The sequence below is a fragment of the Callorhinus ursinus genome, unplaced genomic scaffold (genome assembly GCF_003265705.2).
Source record: "Callorhinus ursinus isolate GAN/ISIS: 27379988/994484 unplaced genomic scaffold, GSC_fseal_2.0 scaffold59, whole genome shotgun sequence".
Classification (NCBI taxonomy): domain Eukaryota; kingdom Metazoa; phylum Chordata; class Mammalia; order Carnivora; family Otariidae; genus Callorhinus; species Callorhinus ursinus.
Window position 1 is genome coordinate 1,615,800 of NW_027397121.1, and position 21,356 is coordinate 1,637,155.

General features: G+C 40.6%; 1 protein-coding gene across 1 annotated transcript in view; it reads left to right on the plus strand.

Annotated features, from left to right (window-relative positions):
• The window catches only part of LOC112816089 (kinesin-like protein KIF6), a 93,347-nt gene that overhangs the window by 27,609 nt on the left and 44,382 nt on the right, over positions 1-21,356 (plus strand). Inside the window, exon 3 of the mRNA XM_025862452.2 lies at positions 17,843-17,866. Coding sequence (XP_025718237.1) covers positions 17,843-17,866 — 24 coding nt within the window. The remainder of the gene's footprint in view (positions 1-17,842; positions 17,867-21,356) is intronic.

The following is a 21,356-nucleotide window of genomic DNA, read 5'->3' on the forward strand; positions in this document are numbered from 1 at the left end:
GATGTAGTGTTCCATGATTCATTGTTTGCGTATAACACCCAGTGCTCCATTCAATATGTTACGTTAGTTTTTGATGTAGCATTTTGAAGGGAAGGAAGAATCAAAGAAACCATTTGTGACAGAGAGACTTTTGCATGTGTAGCTCAAGTTTTGCCATACCACAGCAGCCTGAGATGAAATGACTCACATTTGGCTCTCACCCCAACTTCTTATTCTGGGGTCCCCAGACCACTGAGAGTATTGCCCTCCATTAATTTTAAGGATCCATAGAAAGCATTTCACATTTGCACATGACCAAGGTCTTTCCCCCTACATCATGGTAGCTGTTATCCTCCTCTCCTGCTCTGACCTCTTTGGTGCATCTGCTGCCTGAGTCAAGTGAGAATATCTCACCTCTCTCCTCTGGAGTTAGTGTCTACAAGGCCAGTACAGATGTCTCCATTGCTTCTCCAACTGCTATCTCCTACTTCTCTCGTGGCCTCTTGGTACTCAGAAAGGGTAACTTCTGGTACCACTGCCACCACTTTGATATCATGGGACCCCAGAAATTTTAATGGCACCCCTGTTGCTTAACATTTGTGAATAAATAAACACAGTAAAAAACACAAAGAAGACATCCTTGCCAAAACTGCAGATTCATACCATAATCTTAATCTTGCAAACATTTATTGAATGCAAAACACAAGACACTGTGCCAACAGTGTAAAAAGATGAATTGCTGGGGTAAAAAGATGAATTGCAAATAAAATGCATTAGAAGACTATCCAAATTAAAAGAAATGAACTATGGTTAAAACAAACAAAATTAAATGTGATAAGAGTAAAGTTCTTCTCTTAGTATGAAGTCAAAGTCATAATAGGTATCCAGATTCGAAAGGAAGAAGTAAAGCTGTCTTTATTCATAGATAAAATTATCTTATATATAGAAAATTCTAAGGCATTCACTTAAAAACAAAAACTATTAGAACTAATAGAGTTCATCAAAGCTGCAGGGTACAAGATTATGTACAAAATTCAAATTGTATTTCTATACACTTTGCAATGAACAGAGAAAAATTAAGAAACTAATTCATCAACCATAATAAAATATTAGAAATAAATTTAACAAAAGAAGTACAAAACTTATACTCTCAAGACTACAGAACTACTACAAAACTACTAAAGAAAGAAATTAAAGATCTAAATAAATAGAAAGATCTAAATAAATAGCCTGTGTTTATGAATCAGAAGACCTAATATTGTTAAGGTGGTAATACTCACCAGCTTGATCTTCAGAAGTAATGCAATCTCTATCAGAATCACAGCAGGCTTCATTGTAGAAATGACAAGCTCATCCTAAAATTCATATGGAAATGCAAGGGATGAAGTTAGCCAAAACAATATTAAAAAGGAAAAACAAAGGTGGAGGACTCACATTTCCCAATTTCAAACTTACTACAATGCAACAGTAAGCAAGACAGTATGGTACTGCTATAAAGATAGACATATAGACCAATGGAATAGAATTGAAAGCCCAGAAATATACCCATGTATCTATGGTCAACTGATTCTCAACAAGGATACTGAGACCACTAAATGGGGGGGGGGGAATAGTCTTTTCAACAAATGGCACTGGGACAAGTGGATATTCACATTACAAAGAATGAAGTTAGAACCCTACTTCACACCATATGGAAAAATTAGCTCATAATGGATCAAAGTGCTAAAATTACAAAATGCTGAAAAGAAAATATAGGGATAAATCTCCAGGATCTTGGATTTGGCAATGGTTTTTGGGATATGACATGAAAAACATCAGCAGAAAAAGAGAAAATAGATAAATTGGACTTCACCAGCGTTCAAAACTTTTGTGCTTGAAAGGACACCACCAAGAAAGTGAAAAGACAATGTAAAAAAGCAAGAGAAAATATTTGCAAATGATATATCTGAGAAGAGCCTGGTATCTAGAATGTAAAAGGAATACTTTAATGCAACAATAAAAAGTCAAATAACTCAGTTAATAAATGGGCAATGGATTTGAATAAACATTTCTCCAAAGATATACACATCATTAGTCATCAGGGAAAAGAAAATCAAAACTACAATGAGATACCACATCACACCCCTTACAACAGCTTTCCTCAAAACATCAACTGTTGGAGAGGATGTAGAGAAATTGGAAGTCTGGTACACTGCTGGTGGGAAGGCAAAATGGAGGAGTCACTTTGGAAAACAGTCTGGCAGTTCCTCAAAAAGGTAAACATAGAGTGACCACACAACCCAGAAATTGCATTCCCAGGTATATACCCAAAGGAATTGAAAACATATGTTCACATAAAAACTTGTACACAAATTTCATAGCACCATTCTCCACAATAACTGAAAGTGGAAACAACCCAAATATCCATCAGTTGATGAATATATAAACAAATTCTGCTCTAGCCATACAAGGGATTATTATTCAAAAAGGCATGAATTACTGATACATGCTACAACATGGATGAGCCTGGAAAACATTATGCTCAGTGAAAGATGCCAGTCGCAAAAGACCACATATGATTCTTTTTATATGACATGCCCAAAATAGGCAAAGCTATAAAGACAAAAATTAGATTAGTGGTGGCCTAGGTCCAGAGGGGTTGGGGGGACTGGGAGGTAATAACTAAAGGGGACAGTGTTTCTTTTTAGCATGATGGAAATGTTCTAAAATTAGTTGTGGCAATAATTGCCCAACTGTAAATATACCAAAACCCATTGGATTATACACTTCAAGTGGGTGAATTTTATGCCATGTGAATTACATCTCAATAAAGCTGTTTTAAACACACAAACAAACAAAAAGAAAATGGCAAAAGTGGAGAGAAGTATCAGGAGTATCAGGAGAAACAGCTCCCTGTGTAAAAGGGCCAGGGATCTCAATTGGCTGCTAGCTTTGGGTGAGTCAGCAGGATCATGTGATGGCTGCTTAGCAAAGCCAATGTGATCCTGGGCAGATGGAGAGAGGCAGTGTCCAAAACACGGCAACAGTGACAATTCCACCCATTGGATTGCCTTGGTTGGATCACCTCTGACATGGCAGGTTCCTTCTGGAAACCCCATTCTTAAAGGTTGTTCATGGACATGCCCAAAAGAGAGAGCTCATGGGGTTAAGTGGTGAACTTGCCTTCCCACTCTTATGGTGTGGAAGGCAGAAGGACATAATAAAGCAATGATAAGAAAGGATGGTGATAATTACAGGGGAAGAAAGTCTAAAGAGAGTAGTTAATATGGAAAAGAAAAACCAAGGAGAAATATGCCATCCTCAAATATCAAATGAAAAGGGTAAGACTTACCCTACGTCAATTCAGTTCAAAAAATGTGGAGCACCTACCACATAAAGGGCAGCCTTCCATAAAGTATAGGCCTGGGAAAAATCCATGAACAAGGAGTTCTCTAGATCAGAAAGCTTAAGAGATGCTAAATAGTCTACCCTCCCCTTTAAAGAGTCATAATGTGCATTAATTTACTCAAGGTCTCTCTGGGAAACCTCCCCATGCAACTTTTTTGTTTAATCCATCATTTTTCAGGCTTGTTTGGTCACTACACTGCCCCACCGCTTTTATATGCATAAAACCTTTGACATACCAGAGATTCACTGCTTCTTGCAGTTGCTAAGGTTTCTATATCCCACTCAAAGTGGTAAAGCATTAATTCTACATATACTTTGAAAAGTGAAGTATATATATTGTAACCCCTAAGCAATCGCTTAAAAAAACTACTCAAAGAAATATAATCAAACATTGAATCAATAAATTAAGATGGAATTCTAAAAATACTCAAATTAAAAGAAGGTGGGAAAGGGAAAAGAGAATGAAAAACAGAACAAACAGAACACAAGAAAATGGTATACCTAAATCTAAACACACCAAAGTTACATTAAATATAAACAGTCTAAACATACCAATCTGAAAGGGAGAAATTGGCAAAATAAATTTTAAAAAAATAGATCCAACCATATGCTATTTACAAAAATCCTACTTTAAATATAATAATACAGAGAGGTTAAAGTAAAGGATGGAAAAGTATATGGAATGCAAACACTAATCAAAAGAAATCTTGCATGGCTATATTAAATTCAGATCAAATACAAAGAAAGGAAATTACTTAGAATTAATTACAAAGATAAAGAGGAACATAACATAGGATAAAAGGGGCAATTCACCAAGAAGTCCGAGCAATCCTAAACATATATATGTTACAACAGAACTTCAAAATACATGAAACAAAAACTGGTACAACTGAAAAGGAGAGTTGGACAAATTCACAGTTATAGTTGGAAATGTCAATACTCTTCTCTCAGTAATCAACAGAACAAATAGACTTCAAATTAACAAGGATATAGAAGAACTGAACAGCTTGATCAACTAACCAGATCTAAGTGACATTTATGGGACACTCTACCCCAAAATAGTACAATATGCATTGTTTTCAGGGGTGCATGAAGTATTCACCAAGACAGCCCACAGTATCAGTTATAAAATAAACATTAACAAATTTAAAAGAATTGAAATAATACAATAGATGTTCTCTTACAATAATGGAATTAAATTAAAATCAATAACAGAAGATAATGGAAAATTTCTGAAAACTTGGAAATTAAACAACACAATTCCCACAAAACCCTTATGAATCAAAAAGAAATTTTTTTCCTTTAAATTTTTTTATTCTTATGTTAATCACCATACATTACATCACTAGTTTTTGATGTCGTGTTCCATGATTCATTGTTTGTGCATAACACCCAGTGCTCCACACAGAACGTGCCCTCTTTAATACTCATCACCAGGCTAACCCATCCCCCCACCCCCCGCCCCTCTAGAGTCCTCAGTTTGTTTTCCAGAGTCCATCGTCTCTCATGATTCGTCTCCCCCTCCGATTTCTCCCCCTTCATTCTTCCCCTCCTGCTATCTTCTTTTTTTTTTCTTAAAATATATTGCATTATCTTTTCAGAGGTACAGATCTGTGATTCAACAGTCTTGCACAATTCACAGTACTCACCATAGCACATACCCTCCCCAATGTCTGTCACCCAGCCACCCCATCCCACCCACCCCACCCCCACTCCAGCAAGCCTCAGTTTGTTTCCTGAGATTAAGAATTCCTCATATCAGTGAGGTCATATGATACATATCTTTCTCTCATTGACTTTTTTCACTCAGAATAACACCCTCCAGTTCCATCCGCGTCGTTGCAAATGGCAAGATCTCATTCCTTTTGATGGCTGCATAATATTCCATTACCACCTCGTCTTTATCCATTCATCTCTCGATGGACATCTTGGCTCTTTCCACAGTTTGGCTATTGTGGACATTGCTGCTATAAACATCGGGGTGCACGTACCCCTTCGGATCCCTACATTTGTATCTTTGGGGTAAATAACCAGTACTGCAATTGCTGGATCTTATGGTAGCTCTATTTTCAACTTTTTGAGGAACCTCCATGCTGTTTTCCAGAGGGGTTGCACCAGCTTGCATTCCCACCAACAGTGTAGAAGCGTTGCTCTTTCCCCGCATCCCCGCCAACACCTGTTGTTCCTGACTTGTTAATTTTAGCCATTCTGACTGGTGTGAGGTGGTATCTCATTGAGGTTCTGATTTGGATTTCCCTGATGCTGAGCGATGTTGAGCAGTTTTTCATGTGTCTGTTGGCCATTTGGATGTCTTCTTTGGAAAAATGTCTGTTCATGTGTTCTGCCCATTTCTTGATTGGATTATTTGTTCTTTGGGTGTTGAGTTTGGTAAGTTCTTTATAGATTTTAGATACTAGCCCTTTATCTGTTATGTCATTTGCAAATATCTTCTCCCATTCTGTTGGTTGTCTTTTGGTTTTGTGGACTGTTTCTATTGCTGTGCAAAAGCTTTTTATCTTGACGAAATCCCAATAGTTCATTTTTGCCCTTGCTTCCCTTGCTTTTGGCAATGTTTCTAGGAAGAAGTTGATGCGGCTGAGGTCGAAGAGGTTGCTGCCTCTGTTCTCCTTTAGGATTTTGATGGACTCCTGTCTCACGTTTAGGTCTTTCAACCATTTGGAGTCTATTTTTGGGTGTGGTGTAAGGAAATGGTCCAGTTTCATTCTTCTGCATGTGGCTGTCCAATTTTCCCAACACCATTTGTGGAAGAGACTGTCTTTTTGCCATTGGACATTCTTTCCTGCTTTGTCAAAGATAAGTTGACCATAGAGTTGAGGGTCCATTTCTGGGCTCTCTATTCTGTTCCATTGATCTATGTGTCTGTTTTTGTGCCAGTACCATACTGTCTTGATGATGACAGCTTTGTAATAGAGCTGGAAGTCCGGAATTGTGATGCCGCCAGCTTTGCTTTTCTTTTTCAATATTCCTCTGGCTATTCGGGGTCTCTTCTGGTTCCATACAAATTTTAGGATGATTTGTTCCATTTCTTTGAAAAAAGTGGATGGTATTTTGATGGGGATTGCATTGAATGTGTAGATTGCTCTAGGTAGCATTGACATCTTCACAATGCTGGTTCTCCCAATCCATGAGCATGGAATATTTTTCCATTTCTTTGTGTCTTCTTCAATTTCTTTCATGAGTATTTTATAGTTTTCTGAGTACAGATCCTTTGCCTCTTTGGTTAAATTTATTCCTAGGTATCTTATGGTTTTGGGTGCAATTATAAATGGGATCGACTCCTTGATTTGTCTCTGTTCTGTCTTGTTGTTGGTGTATAGGAATGCCACTGATTTCTATGAATTGATTTTATATCATCCTACCTTACTGAATTCCTGTATGAGTTCTAGCAGTTTTGGGGTGGAGTCTTTTGGTTTTCCGCATACAGTATCATATCATCTGCAAAGAGTGAGAGTTTGACTTCCTCTTTGCCAATTTGAATGCCTTTGATTTCTTTTTGTTGTCTGATTGCTGTGGCTAGTCCTTCTAATACTATGTTGAATAGCAGTGGTGAGAGTGGACATCCCTGCCGCGTTCCTGACCTTAGGGGAAAAGCTCTCAGCTTTTCCCCATTGAGAATGATATTGGCTGTCAGTTTTTCATAGATGGCTTTTCTGATATTGAGGTATGTACCCTCTATCCCTATACTCTGAAGAGTTTTGATCAAAAAAGGATGCTGTACTTTGTCAAAGGCTTTTTCTGCATCTATGGAGAGGATCATATGATTCTTGTTAACGTATTGTATCACGTTGATTGATTTGCGTATGTTGAACCAGCCTTGCAGCCCAGGGATAAATCCCACTTGGTCATGATGAATAATACTTTTAATGGACTGTTGGATCCTGTTGGCTAGTATTTTGGTGAGAATTTTTGCATCCATGTTCATCCAGGATATTGGTCTGTAGTTCTCCTTTTTGATGGGGTATTTGTCTGGTTTTGGGATCAAGGTAATGCTGGCCTCATAAAATGAGTTTGGAAGTTTTCCTTCCATTTCTATTTTTTGGAACAGTTTCAGGAGAATAGGTATTCATTCTTCTTGAAATGTCTGATAGAATTCCCCTGGGAAGCCATCTGGCCCTGGGCTTTTGTTTCTTGGGAGATTTTTGATGACTGCTTCAATTTCCTTAGTGGTTATAGGTCTGTTCAGGTTTTCTATTTCTTCCTGGTTCAATTTTGGTAGTTGATACATCTCTAGGAATGCACCCATTTCTTCCAGGTTATCTAATTTGCTGGCATAGAGTTGCTCAAGATATGTGCTTACATTGTTTGTATTTCTTTGATGTTGGTTGTGATCTCTCCTCTTTCCTTCATGATTTTGTTTATTTGGATCATTTCTCTTTTCTTTGTGAGAAGTCTGGTCAGGGGTTTATCAATCTTGTTAATTCTTTCAACGAACCAGCTCCTAGTTTTGTTAATCTGTTCTACTGTTCTTTTGGTTTCTATTTCATTGATTTCTGCTCTGATCTTTATTATTTCTCTTCTCCTGCTAGGCTTAGGCATTATTTGCTGTTTTTTCTCTATCTCCTTTAGGTGTAGGGTTAGGTTGTGTATTTGAGACCTTTCTTGTTTCTTGAGAAAGGCTTGTATTGCTATATACTTTCCTCTTAGGACTGCCTTTGCTGTATCCCAAAGATTTTGAACAGTTGTGTTTTCATTTTCATTGGTTTCCATGAGTTTTTTTAATTCTTCCCTAATTTCCTGGTTGACCCATTCATTCTGTAGTAGGATGCTCTTTAGCCTCCGTGTATTTGAGTTCTTTCCGACTTTCCTCTTGTGATTGAGTTCTAGTTTCAAAGCATTGTGGTCTAAAAATATGCAGGGAATAATCCCAGTCTTTTGTTACCAGTTGAGCCCTGATTTATGACCTAGGATGTGATCAATTCTGGAGAATGTTCCATGGGCACTAGAGAAGAATGTGTATTCCATTGCTTTGGGATGGAATGTTTTGAATATGTCTGTGAAGTCCATTTGGTCCAGTATGTCATTTAAAGTCTTTATTTCCTTGTTGATCTTTTGCTTAGATGATCTGTACATTTGAGTCAGGGGGCTGTTCAAGTCCCCCACTATTATTGTATTGTTGTCAATGTGTTTCTTCGCTTTTGTTATTAATTGCCTTATATAATTGGCTGCTCCCATGTTCGGGGCATAGATATTTACAATTGTTAGATCTTCTTGTTGGATAGACCCTTTAAGTAAGATATAGTGTCCTTCCTCATCTCTTATTACAGTCTTTGTTTGAAAATCTAATTTGTCTGATATAAAGATTGCCACCCCAGCTTTCTTTTGGTGTCCATTAGCATGGAAGATGGTTTTCCACTCCCTCACTTTCAATGTGGGGGTGTCTTTGGGTCTAAAATGAGTCTCTTGCAGACAGCATATTGATGGGTCTTGTTTTTAATCCAATCTGATAGCCTGTGTCTTTTGATTGGGGCATTTAGCCCATTTACATTCAGGGTAACTATTGAAAGGTAAGAATTTAGTGCCATTGTATTGCCTGTAAGGTGACTGTTACTGTATGTTGTCTGTGTTCCTTTCTGATCTTTGCTGCTTTTAGGCTCTCTCTTTGCTTAGAGGACCCCTTTCAATATTTCTCGTAGGGCTGGTTTCGTGTTTGCAAATTCCTTTAGTTTTTGTTTGTCCTGGAAGCTTTTTATCTCTCCTTCTATTTTCAATGAGAGCCTAGCTGGATATAGTATTCTTGGCTGCATATTTTTCTCGTTTAGTGCTCTGAAGATATCATGCCAGTCTTTCCTGGCCTGCCACATCTCTGTGGATAGGTCTGTTGCCAATCTAATGTTTCCACCATTGTAGGTTACATATCTCTTCTCCCGAGCTGCTTTCAGGATTTTCTCTTTGTCTCTGAGACTCGTAAGTTTTACTGTTAGATATCGGAGTGTTGACCTATTTTTATTGATTTTGAGTGGGGTTCTCCTTGTCTCCTGGATTTTGATGCCTGTTTCCTTCCCCACATTAGGGAAGTTCTCTGCTATTATTTGCTCCAATATACCTTCTGCCCCTCTCTCTCTTTCTTCTTCTTCTGGGATCCCAATTATTCTAATGTTGTTTTGTCTTATGGTATCGCTTATCTCTCGAATTGTGCCCTCGTGATCCAGTAGTTGTTTATCTCTCTTTTTCTCAGCTTCTTTATTTTCCATCATTTTGTCTTCTATATCACTGATTCTCTCTTCTGCCTCATTTATTCTAGCAGTTATTTCCCCCAATTTTTTATTACACCTCATTAATAGCCTTTTTGATTTCGACTTGGTTAGATTTTAGTTCTTTTATTTCTCTAGAAAGGGTTTCTCTAATAACTTCCATGCTTTTTTCAAGCCCAGCTAGTATCTTTAAAATCACGATTCTGAACTCTAGGTCCGACATTGTACTAATGTCCATATTGATAGGTCCCTGGCAGACGGTACTACCTCTTGTTCTTTTTGTTGAGGTGATTTTTTCCATCTTGTCATTTTGTCCAGAGGGGAATAGATGAATGAGAGAACAAAATGCTAACATCCCCAGAAAATATACTCTTAAACAAATCAGAAAAGACCTGAAACCATGGGAAAAGAAAGGGAAAGAAAGAAAAAAGAAAGAGAAAAAAAAGAAAAAGATAAAGATAAAAACAAACAAAAACAGAACAAAATAAAAAAAACAGAATGTGATCAAATATGAACAGGCTGGTGCATAGATCCATGCCACACACTAGATTTTGGGTGTATTTTGGTCTGTTAGAAGAAAGTGCCTCCCAAAATTTTAAAGAAATAAAGATTTATATATGTACAAAATAAGGGTTGATATGATGAAGGGGTGGAATATGACTGTAAAGATGAAAATTATTAAAAATTTTATAAAAGGAATCAATAAGAAGAAAGAAGAGGATTAAAAAAAAAAGAAAGAAAAGGGGAGGAATGTGATCAGGCGGAGACTAGACAAAGCCATACACTAGAGATTTAGGGTATATTTTGATCTGTTAGAAGAAACTGTATCTCAAAATTTTAAAGAGAGAACAACTTATATATATATATGCCAAAAATAAGGGTAACTACTATGAAGGGATAGAATATGACTCTAAAAATGAAAAAAAAAATTTTAACAAAGGGATTGATACGATGTTCGTTGAAAAAGGGAAAAAGAAAAATCCAAAAAAAAAAAAAAGACAGTTAAAAAAAATTAACTTTGAAAGACTAAAGAATCATGGTAAAAAAGCCATTAATTCTATGTGCAGTATTCCCCTAGCGCTGGAGTTCTCCCGTTCTCCTTGATCGGTAAACTTGGTCTTGGCTGGCTGTTCTTGCTGATCTTCTGCGGGAGAGGCCTGTTGCCGTGGTTCCCAAATGTCTTTGCAGGAGGCGGAATTGCCCCGCCCTTGTCAGTCCGGGCTAAGTAATCTGCTCGGGTTTGCTCTCCGGAGCTTTTGTTCCCTGTAAGCTTTCCATACAGCTTTGGAGGACGAGAGTGAAAATGGCAGCCTCCCAATCTCCGCCCCGAAGGAGCCGAGAACTCGGGGCCCCGCTTCTCAGTGCGCCCCCAGAGAAAAGCAGTCAATCACTCCCGTCTCCCCGTCTCCGGCTGCACTCCGTGCTCACCCGGCCTGTGACTGACCATTTCTGTCTCTGGCACCCGACTCAGTGTGGAGTCTCCAAACCCAGCAGATCCCTGCAGTGCACTTCTGCACTGCTCCTCCCAGGGGAGGAAGGAGAGTCTCCCCGGACCTGCCACCTGCCGCTTGTTGGGTCCCTGCTGTAGGAGCAGTGGCCCGACTGTGCTGCAGATCACGCTTTATGGCAACCCCGAGCTGAGAGCCCGCGCCTCGGCTCCATCTCTGCAGCCGGCTTCCCCGCTCCGATACCTGGGAGCTCTGCCGCACTCAGGCACCCCTGGTCTTTCTGTGACCCCGAGGGTCCTGAGACCACACTGTCCCGCGAGGGTTCCACCCCCCGCTTAGCCACTGGAGCGACATCCCTCAGCGGAGCCAACTTCTAAAAGTTCCAGTTTTGTGCTCCACGGCTCTATCACTTGCCAGAGCAGCCGACAGAGGCCCCCTCCCCAGCCATCTATCCTCCTGAATATCACCTCGGATTCACTTCTCCGCACGTCCTAACTTCCAGAAAGTAGTCGCTTTTCTGTTCAGAGAGTTGTTGCTATTCTTTTCTTCCATCTCCTGTTGAGTTCATAGGTGTTCAGAATGGTTTGATCCCAATCCAGCTGAATTCCTGGGACCAGACGTAATCCAGGTCTCCGGGCGCCTGGGTGGCTCAGTTGGTTAAGCGACTGCCTTTGGCTCAGGTCATGATCCTGGAGTCCCGGGATTGAGTCCCACATTGGGCTCCCTGCTCAGCAGGGAGTCTGCCTCTCCCTCTGACCCTCCCCCCTCTCATGCTCTCTCTCTCTCTCTCATTCTCTCTCTCAAACAAATAAATAAATAAATAAAATCTTTAAAAAAAAATAAAACAGTTCTTTAAAAAAAAAAAAATCCAGGTCTCCTACTCCTCTGCCATCTTGCTCTGCCCTCTCAAAAATAAATTCTTAAGAGAAATTAGAAATATTTTCAACTGATGGAAAATGAAAATAAAGCACATAGAAATTTCTGGGTTGTAGTTGAAGCAGTACTTAGGAAGAAATTTATAGCATTAAACACATATATTGGCAAAAAAAAAAGTTATAAATCAACAACCTTAGCTACCACCTTGAGAAACTAGAACAAAATAATTCAAAAGCAAGCAGAAGGAAGGAAATAAGAGCAAAAATCAATGAAAAGAGAAAAACAATTAAGAAAATCAATGAAACCAAAACTGGTTCTTTGAAAACATCAGTAACATTGATAAATATCTACCTAGATTGACAAAGAAATAAAAAGACACAAATAGCCAATAACATGAATGAAAAAGGGATATCATTACATTATTGAAAGTATAAGGGAATATTGCAAACAGGCTATACAAATTTCACAATTTAGATAAAATGGACAAATTCCTTGAAGCCACAAACTACCAAAACTCACATAAGGAGAATTAGGTAACCTAAATACTTCTATATCTATTTTAAGAATTGAATTCATAGTTAAAGTCTTCCAAAAAGAAATTTCCTAGCCCAGATTGTTTCACTATAGAATTCCACCAAACATTAAAAAAATAAATAATACCAATTCCACAAAATCTTTTCCAGAAAATATAAGGAACATTTCCCAACACATTTTATGAGGACAGTATTATCTTCATACCAAATCAGACAAAGACGTCACCAGAAAACTATAGACTACTATCCCCTATAAACATAATTAAAAATACCAGCGTATTGAATCCAGCAATATATAAAAAGAATAATGCCCCACAGCTAAATGAGGTTTACCTCAGGAAAACAATTTTGATGTATTCAAAAATCAATCAGTATAAGCCACCATATTAACAGGCTAAGGAAAAACACATGATCATACCAATTGAAGCAGAAAAATATTTGATAAAATTTATCATTCATTCACACAAAAACTCTAGGAAACTAGAAATAGAAGGGAGCTTCCTCAACCTGACGAAGGGCAACTCTTAAAAACTTACAGCTAACATCATACTCACTGGTGGATAACTTAACACTTTCCTCTGTAAAATTGGCAACAATTGAGATTGTTAACTCTTACTACTTCTATTTAACACAATACCAAAAGTTCTAGCCAGTGCAATTAAACAAGAAAAATATTAAAAAGGCATAAAACTTGAAAAAAGAAATAATGAAACTGTATTCAGTTTCCTGTCCCTATTCACACGTGACCTATTTGTCTATTTAGATAATTCCAAGAACCTATAAGACTGGAAGTAATAAAGGAATATGGGTAGAAGTAAATTCTACTCTCCAAATTTCATACTTGGAACACAAATAAATTTTTTTATTAACATATAATGCATTATTTGTTTCAGGGGTACAGGTCTATGATTCATTAGTCTTACACAATTCACAGCGCTCACCATAGCACATACTCTCCCCAGTGGCCATCACCCAGCCACCCCATCCTTCCCAATCCCCTCTGCTCCAGCATGAATGGATAAAGAAGATGTGATACACACACACACACACACACACACACACACACACACACACACACACAATGGAATATTATGCAGCCATCCAAAAACGAAATATTGCCATTTGCAAAGACATGGATGGAACTTCCTAGAAGTAATAAAAAAGAGTATTATGCTAAGTGACATAAGTCAGTCAAAGAAAGACAAGTATCATATGATCTCACTGATAGGAGGAATTTGAGAAACAAGTAAATTTTTAAAGATTTATTTGTTTGAGAGAGGAAGAATGGGGGTAGGTGCAGAGGGAAAGAGAGAGAGGAGCAGGCTCCCCACTGAGTGCAGAGCCTGATGCTGGGCTCGATCTCACCACCCTGAGATCATGACCTTAGCTGAAGTCAAGAGGCCGACACTTAACCAACTGAGCCACCCAGGCGCCCCACAGCTCACTAAAAAAAAAAAAAAGAAGGGGTCATGGGGGGTCCAAGTGTCTGGTAAACAGATGCTTCACTCAAAAGGATGTATGGATGGTGAATGAGCACATGCAAAGATGTTCCACATCATTGGTCATTAGAGAAATGTAATTTAAACAATGCTGAGATATCTCTACATCCCCTATTAAAAAGCTTTAAAAAAATTATTTTTCTAAACTAACAATACCAAATGCTAGCAAAGTTGCAGAGCAACCGGAACCCATATATTGCTGGTGAGGATGCAAAATGGTTACAGACGCTTTGGAAAATAATTGGCAGTTTCTTATAAAGTTAAACATAGACATATCATACAACCCAATATTTAGCCTAGAGAAATAATAATTTATGTTATCATTTGTTACCCTCAGAGACATCAGGCCAGTCTCATAAAGCTGTACAATCTCTGATTCATTTATAGGACATTCTGAGAAAGACAAAACTATAGTGATGATGAGTTGGGGTGGGGGAGGGCATGGCTCCAACAGGGCAGGAAGACGGGGCTTTGGGGGACAATAGAATTTGGGAGATAGTGGTTATACAAATCTATATACATGTTAAATCTCAGAACTGCCCAGGAGCATGCACGCACACACACGCACACACACACCCAAGTCAGATTTACTGTGTGTTAATTTAATATAAAAATAAAACTATCAGTCCACCAAAGAAAGAAGACAGGAGGCCATATCAAACAACGCACCTCAGCTCTAATTTTGAAATGAATCTTATGTAAAGAACTGTTTTTTTTTTTAATTTCTAGAGAAAGGGTGCTCAGGCGATTGTGTGTGGGTTGTGGATATATGTGTGGTGAATTATACAGGCTGAACACAGTAAGATCCTTTACCACAGTTTTTCCTGAGGCTAGGCAGTTCGGCATTAGAAGCAAAAGAGTAGGAAATTGAGGGCTTCTATGATCAGGAGTATCGTGGAAACTCTAGGTCCTGTGACTGATTTGACAGTTACTGTGCATCTCTTAAGTTCAAGGCCGTCTTGCGGCCGGGGGGGGGGCACACAAATCCCAAGAGCCCCAGCCTCTGGGGACTTATAAGCTGGTTGAGAAGTAGGACAAAGAAGACTCCTAGGGTTGAGCCCTGAGGACATTGTGTAGAGCCCCCTAATACACCACACACTGAGGGCTTCACCACCTGTTGCTGGCAGAATAACAGGTCACCACAAATCAGTGTCCTGTAAAAGATTTGGAGACATTTTATCAGGGATAATCATCGATAATACAATTTCCCCTACTATGCTCAACCCAGCAAATTCTGTGTGTTTCTTAAACAAACCTCGGGAGATTTTTTTTTTTTTTATCTCAGTCCCACTTAATGACAGCCCTTATTTCTTAGTCTCTCTCCACAGAGCAGTATTTCATCAAGTTGGCCCCCCCACCAACACCCACCCCGCGGCCAGGGATGCCTTTCCCTGACTTCCTAAATAGCTGCCAGCTTCTACCAGGCATAGCATGGACTGAGTAAAACAGGCCCAGGGACCCAGGCCGAAGAGGATGCATTGTTTGCTTTGTTCTAAGATGAGTCCTTGAAATGGCTTGAGTCCTTCATGCCCCCAGATGGTGTCCACCTCTGCCAAGGTTGGTCAAAGTGACATCTACCATCATAGCAGCACATCACTGCCTTCCTTCCCCTGCACCAAGCGAAAGCTGATCTCCCAGCAAAAGCGTGAAGGAGCTTCTGTTGTCAGAGCTTCATTTCCAAGGTGTCACCCCAAAAGGGAAACAGAGACAACAAGAGAGATAGTAGTCTCCCCCAGCGTGCAGAATGGGAGCCAAGGGGCTGAACAATCTGGTTCCTATTAAAATCTGATCACTAGAAAACTAGTGGCTGCTACAGGCATTCCTATCTGCTAGGTCAGAAAATAAACCTGGCCCCCAAAATACTAGCCAGGCCTATAAGAAATCAGGCAATGGACTGGCTGGAATATTTCATTTCTTCTGTCTCTCACTCTCTTGGTTGGTTGGCTTGATTGCCAGAGAATTAGCTCTGTTTGTAAGAGACTGCACAGACGGTAGGAGGTACTGGTCTTTCTCAGATAAGGAGGATGAAGACCAAGAAATAAAGGCTAGAGCAGATGAGATCAGAGCCTCACCCTTATCCCCTTGTGTGCCATGTGTATAGGCTAGCATGGCCTCATCTGCTAGCACCTTCCAGTCTTCCTGAGAGCATTCCCTGGCCATCTAGAGCAGGCTACTGCCAGGGAATTAACCACATTAAGATAGGGGGTCTCCATGACTCCAGTGGTCACAGAAAGACAGAAAACTGTGAGAAGGGTTATGCAGGCTGGATCGAGGAGCACTGAAGTGGTTTGGGAAACTGCAGGAAGGCTTCAGGCCCCTCCTTGAGAGCTTCCTCGAAGTCCTGTCAGTGTTGATATTGTCACACTGTTAGGAAATCAGGGTGCCTGTTTGCCAGCCAGATGCTTCACTGTTTCTTGCTGTACATGCAAGATCTCAAGTCACCCATCATTCATCTGTTGTACTGGCATAGTTGGCGAGTTCCTGAGATCCAGATAAAAATCACCAATTCCACTAAACACCCCCTCATTGTTAAAATAACAACCCACAGAGGATCATTCACATTAGTCTGCTAACATGTAATCCTGCGGAAAGCAGATTTCTGTGATTCTGGGAAATAAAAAATTATTACCTCAAACATATTGTCTGCAGCAGACAGTATCCTCAGGCCCAGAACGAAGTTCTCACCAAAAATTGCATTTGTCACCCATATTCACTCTTCATGGACACCCTGGACTATGAAAAGAAAAGATCATAAATATTCATCCCCATGAAGAAGGAGTCACATCTGTTTCCAGTGACCGATCAGCATCAAAATCATTTTGCACGAACCTGAATGGATTCACAAGCTTCTCCCCCACAGCCCTGCCCCCACTCCTTGCCATACACTCATACAAGTCCTCCGGAGCAAGAGCTATTTCAAGTTGAGGCCTTCAGGGATAGGAACAATCCTCGGATTCCTCTGTTAATTCCTTGGCCTCCTTGGGCCTCCCAATGCTGACCAAATGCAGATCAGGTGTGTTTGTTCTGGACCCCGTGAGGCCTGGCCAGCCAGCATGGCCAGCATAAAGCTGTGTGCAAAATATGAACTTCTGATATCTTTAAGGAGGGCAAAAAAGAACACATTTAGCCAGATCTCATTTCTTCAGCAGTTAAGGAGTTCGGATTGGCACCAGTTAGGAATGGAATCATCCGGGCCATACTGGAAAGATGCTGTCCTTTTCGCACAGCCTTCTTGCCTCTTGCCGGCCCTCACAAGCCTTCCATTCTCATTCCTGGAGGGACAGCGTCAGAGGATGCCCCTCCCAGTGAGTCTCGTGTACCCCTGGCCTCACCAGCTGGTGACAGCCCAACAGGGCTATGTCTCCTTTTTATTCCCAAATTATATTGGCTGAAGTCTCTACTGGCTTTCCTGCTAAAAATTAGTCCACTCATCTTAAAACAAGTCCCCAGACTGATACTGAAAGGGTCTCCAAGGACAGCCTCTCGAATGCTCTGCAATACATGCCCAGGATCCTTCATCTTCCCTGGCTTCCTCGTCTTTCCACATGCTGCAGGGGCTGCCATATGCTGGGCTCGCTGTCCTCTGATGGTGGCATTGCTGCAGGCCACTGTTCCAGCCCCAGGCACACTGCTTCCCTGGCTACCACATATGACTAGGCCAGGCAGACTTTTATAAGACCTTACCAGAGGCTTGGGCGCTAACAGCTCCTTCTGGAAGTGGGGCTCTTAGAGAGCCATCACCCAGTGGCTCTGGGCCTCCATCAAGCATTCCGAGGAGCAGACTGCTTTGGCCTCCAGGCCCAACTGCCTCTTTATCACTTTCTCTAGGTCATTGTCTGGATTCAGAGTCCTGACAAATAGTTCATGGCACTTTGTTTTCCCCACTTCTGGGCTATTCAGTCTTAAAGGACACAAACAAGAGGCTAGTCCCAGTGGGCTGCACCCAGTGACCAGCTCCTCACCATACCTTTCTCAATGGGGGTGCTATTGGCCTGTTGAGAAGGGCAGGTCTTTACTGCGCAGGACCAGATTCTGCTTACTAAATACCAGTCTGTCTTTCCCCTGTTCTTATGATCACTATTCGGCACCTAAATGAGAGATGCCATTCATTTGCAAGTGAAGTCCCAAGGCATTCTGGAATTACTTCTTCCTCAGAGAACCTCGGTCTTTTTTCTCTTAAAGCTTGGATGAGGCCCATCCACATTATGGAGAGTAGTCGGCTTTACTCAAACTCTGCTGATATAAATGTCAATCACATCTAAAAGCAACATCTACAATGGTGTTTGACCAAACATCTGGACACCATACCTCAGCCAAGTTGACCCATAAAATTAGCCATCACACGGTCTAAGTACAAACAGTACTTTTAAGGCATATGACAATCTACACTGAGATTTAGGGGGGGGGGGGATTTCTCTAGCTGCGCGGACACATAATTCTGCTAAAGAAACACACATCCAGTGAATTTCTGAACATAGAGCACCTAACTCTTACCCTGAAACACCTGCATTTGGGTTATCTCATTTTTTAGAGCTTCCCCGAGGATAGTGGAGCTTAGCCTTATATATAGGGACCTCAAATGGTGCATTAAATGATTAGATTATCTCAAACAGCGCTGTTTGCCTTGAAGATGATATCTAGACTCTCCCGTAGGAGGCAGAAACTACTCCTAATTCTGAAAATTTTAACCTCCCCAAGTTCAAAGAATGTGAAGTTCTGCTGTCCTGGCCCCTCTTAGTCCCCTGGGGCAGCTAATGACCAATACACTCCATGAGCTGAAGAGAAAACAGCTTCTGCTGAAATGAGAGTTCTTAACAATTGTTGGACCCTGGGATATACACTGTCCTGTCCTCTGATTTGTAGAGTGCAGTGTCCATCCATCCCCAGCCATGAGGGATCGGAACATCCCTGTGATAAGAAAAGCCATAATTAAGGAGTAAGCCTTTATATGAAAAACAAGATGGAGTTTGCAAGCAAACTTATGAAAGATCCTACAAATATTTGTATATTCACCAAAACAAAACACTAAAGCCAAGACACTAAAGAACATATAATAGCATGTAATTCATCTTCAACTTGTCATAATGGGTTGTGTATATTTAACTTCCACTTATCATTCCTTAATACGCTGACATTTTTTCAGAATCTCTCTCCCCAGAAGTTTCAACATGAAGCTTGTAAGTTATTTTTATCTTTGCATATTATGGCAATTCCTTCTCCGTGTCTGTTTTTCTCCCGAGTGTTCCCTGCCTGCTTTTATCACTTGGAGCAGTGACTCCCCAGAGACACAGCACCAAAACCTGTGCCATCAATCCTGCTTACACACATTCCAATTCCCCAGTCCCCCCTCCTCACCCATTCCGATGAATGAAGAAGGTAGTTCTCAGGTTCGGTGGACTTCCCCCTTCAACTTCCTTCATCTCTCCCAAAGCTTCACTGCATAAACCTCCCTTCCAGTTTTGCTGTCTGCTTTCCTCCTTTCTCTGGTCCTAACTCCCTCGGTTTCCTTCTTCTCCACTTATCCCCCAAATGTGCAGCTGGGATAGAAATCCCTACAGAAATAGAGCCATGCACACTGGCATTTCATGTAGGCAGAGCTCAAGTTCAAGGGGGGAAACTATATTCTCCCTGAACCATGTCCTTTCTGTAAGGCATCCTCTGCAAAATGGTGGGCGAGTCTCTGCCTCTCTCTTTCTTCCCCTCACCTCTTTGAGAATATTTAGCCATAACAGAAACAAAAAGAGGAAGAGCTCTGGTGCTATTTTCTGGAGGAAAAACAAAAGGATGAAGGTAGGAATCATCCCAGGCTCTGAAACCATGACTATTACCACCAGCATTTCAAGCAAGCTTATTAAAAAGTCGTTTACTTCCAATTACAGAAATCAATCATCTTTGACTATATAAAGGAATATGAAAAACCCGGTTACTAATGAAAGTAATAGTGAATTTGAGAGTGAGTAATGATCAGAAGGCAGAGGTTTAGTATGTGGGGTTCCACATTTGTTAAAAAAAAGTTTTCATGTTTTAATTTATCTAAAAACTAAATATGCTGCCAAATCAAACACCTCAGTGCCTGGGGTTTACTTTATATCCCTAAACGAGCCCTGCTCCCTGCATCCACAGTTAATGAGGGGCTTGTACAAACTAGCCTACCGTGTGAACTGGGGGCACTGGGAAGAAGTAGGATATACCTGCCCCACCCACAGTGGAGTAGAGGAGGCTTGAATGTGCCCAGGTACCTCCTGGGCGTGTCCCCTGGGCTACCTCTGGAGCTTTGGGATAGAAGTCAGAAGCCATGCTACATCGACCCTCCCCTTGCCCCAGATAGCAGCCTTGGCAACCAGAGCCACATCTTCAAATGGAAAGAAGGATCGTGATCTATAGCTACTCCTCCAGGGCAGGTCTTGAAAGCTGGTTAGATCCTTCCCTTGCTGAGATAAGAACTTCCAAGCATCTAAAGTAATATCTTTTGAATGGAAGCCAACACAATCATGAGCCCTCAGCTCCCTGAGATGTTTAGTACTTAACAATTCATGCTCGTTGCTGAGCTGAAAAATTTTCCTTCTTCTTACCTACTTGCACATTTATTTGAGGTTTTAACAAATGCGCTTATTTACTTAATTCTCTGAATATGTTTATGGAATATTATCACATACTGGAATAGTGATATCAATAAGCTCCTTAGCTTAATTAAGTGGATACAATAGCCAAATTGCCTAAGCTTCAGACAGAATGTGCTAATCTCCAATGACTATTATGATTACTTGGGTAACCAGAATAAATATCCCACAGGAAAAGAATCAGGTCTCCCAGACATGGTATAATTTGGTCATTTTTTATAAATGAGAGCATTCTCCCAAAATGTGATCATCATGTACTGTCCTGGTGATAAGAAAGGGGCTGTCTTGAAGCCCAGACTGCTGTCTGGTGTTTTCATCCTGAGCTGAAATCCTCATCAATTATGGGGCACATCCTCCTCTGCAAGATAGGGCCAAGGTGATGGGTGCTCTTGAGAAAATCCCGGTGGGGGAAAATCAAGGCAAGTTACAACGTGTTTTTCTTGAAATTATTGATATTAAGAATAAGCTGCTTTTTTTTTCCCTCTCTCTGTGACTTAATAATGTTACCAAGTGGAAGAAAAGTCTTGAAATCTGGAGAATTGAAATGTCATGTTGGAATGAGAAGGCTTAAAAACATTTGCCCGACATTTAGACCATTCTTGGTCTCCCACTCAGTGTCCTGTCACTGAACCTTTCTCTTTGGGGAATCCATGAAAGGACCCATCCTCCCTCTCCCAGGGAGGGCTGAAGGCTTCTCGGGGGCCTCCCCCAGCCCAAGCTGGTGGAAATCCCTTGGGTTGCTGCCACTATTCTGGGCTTCCTCTGACCCTCCACCTCTCACCCTCTCCTTCCTTGCACATGG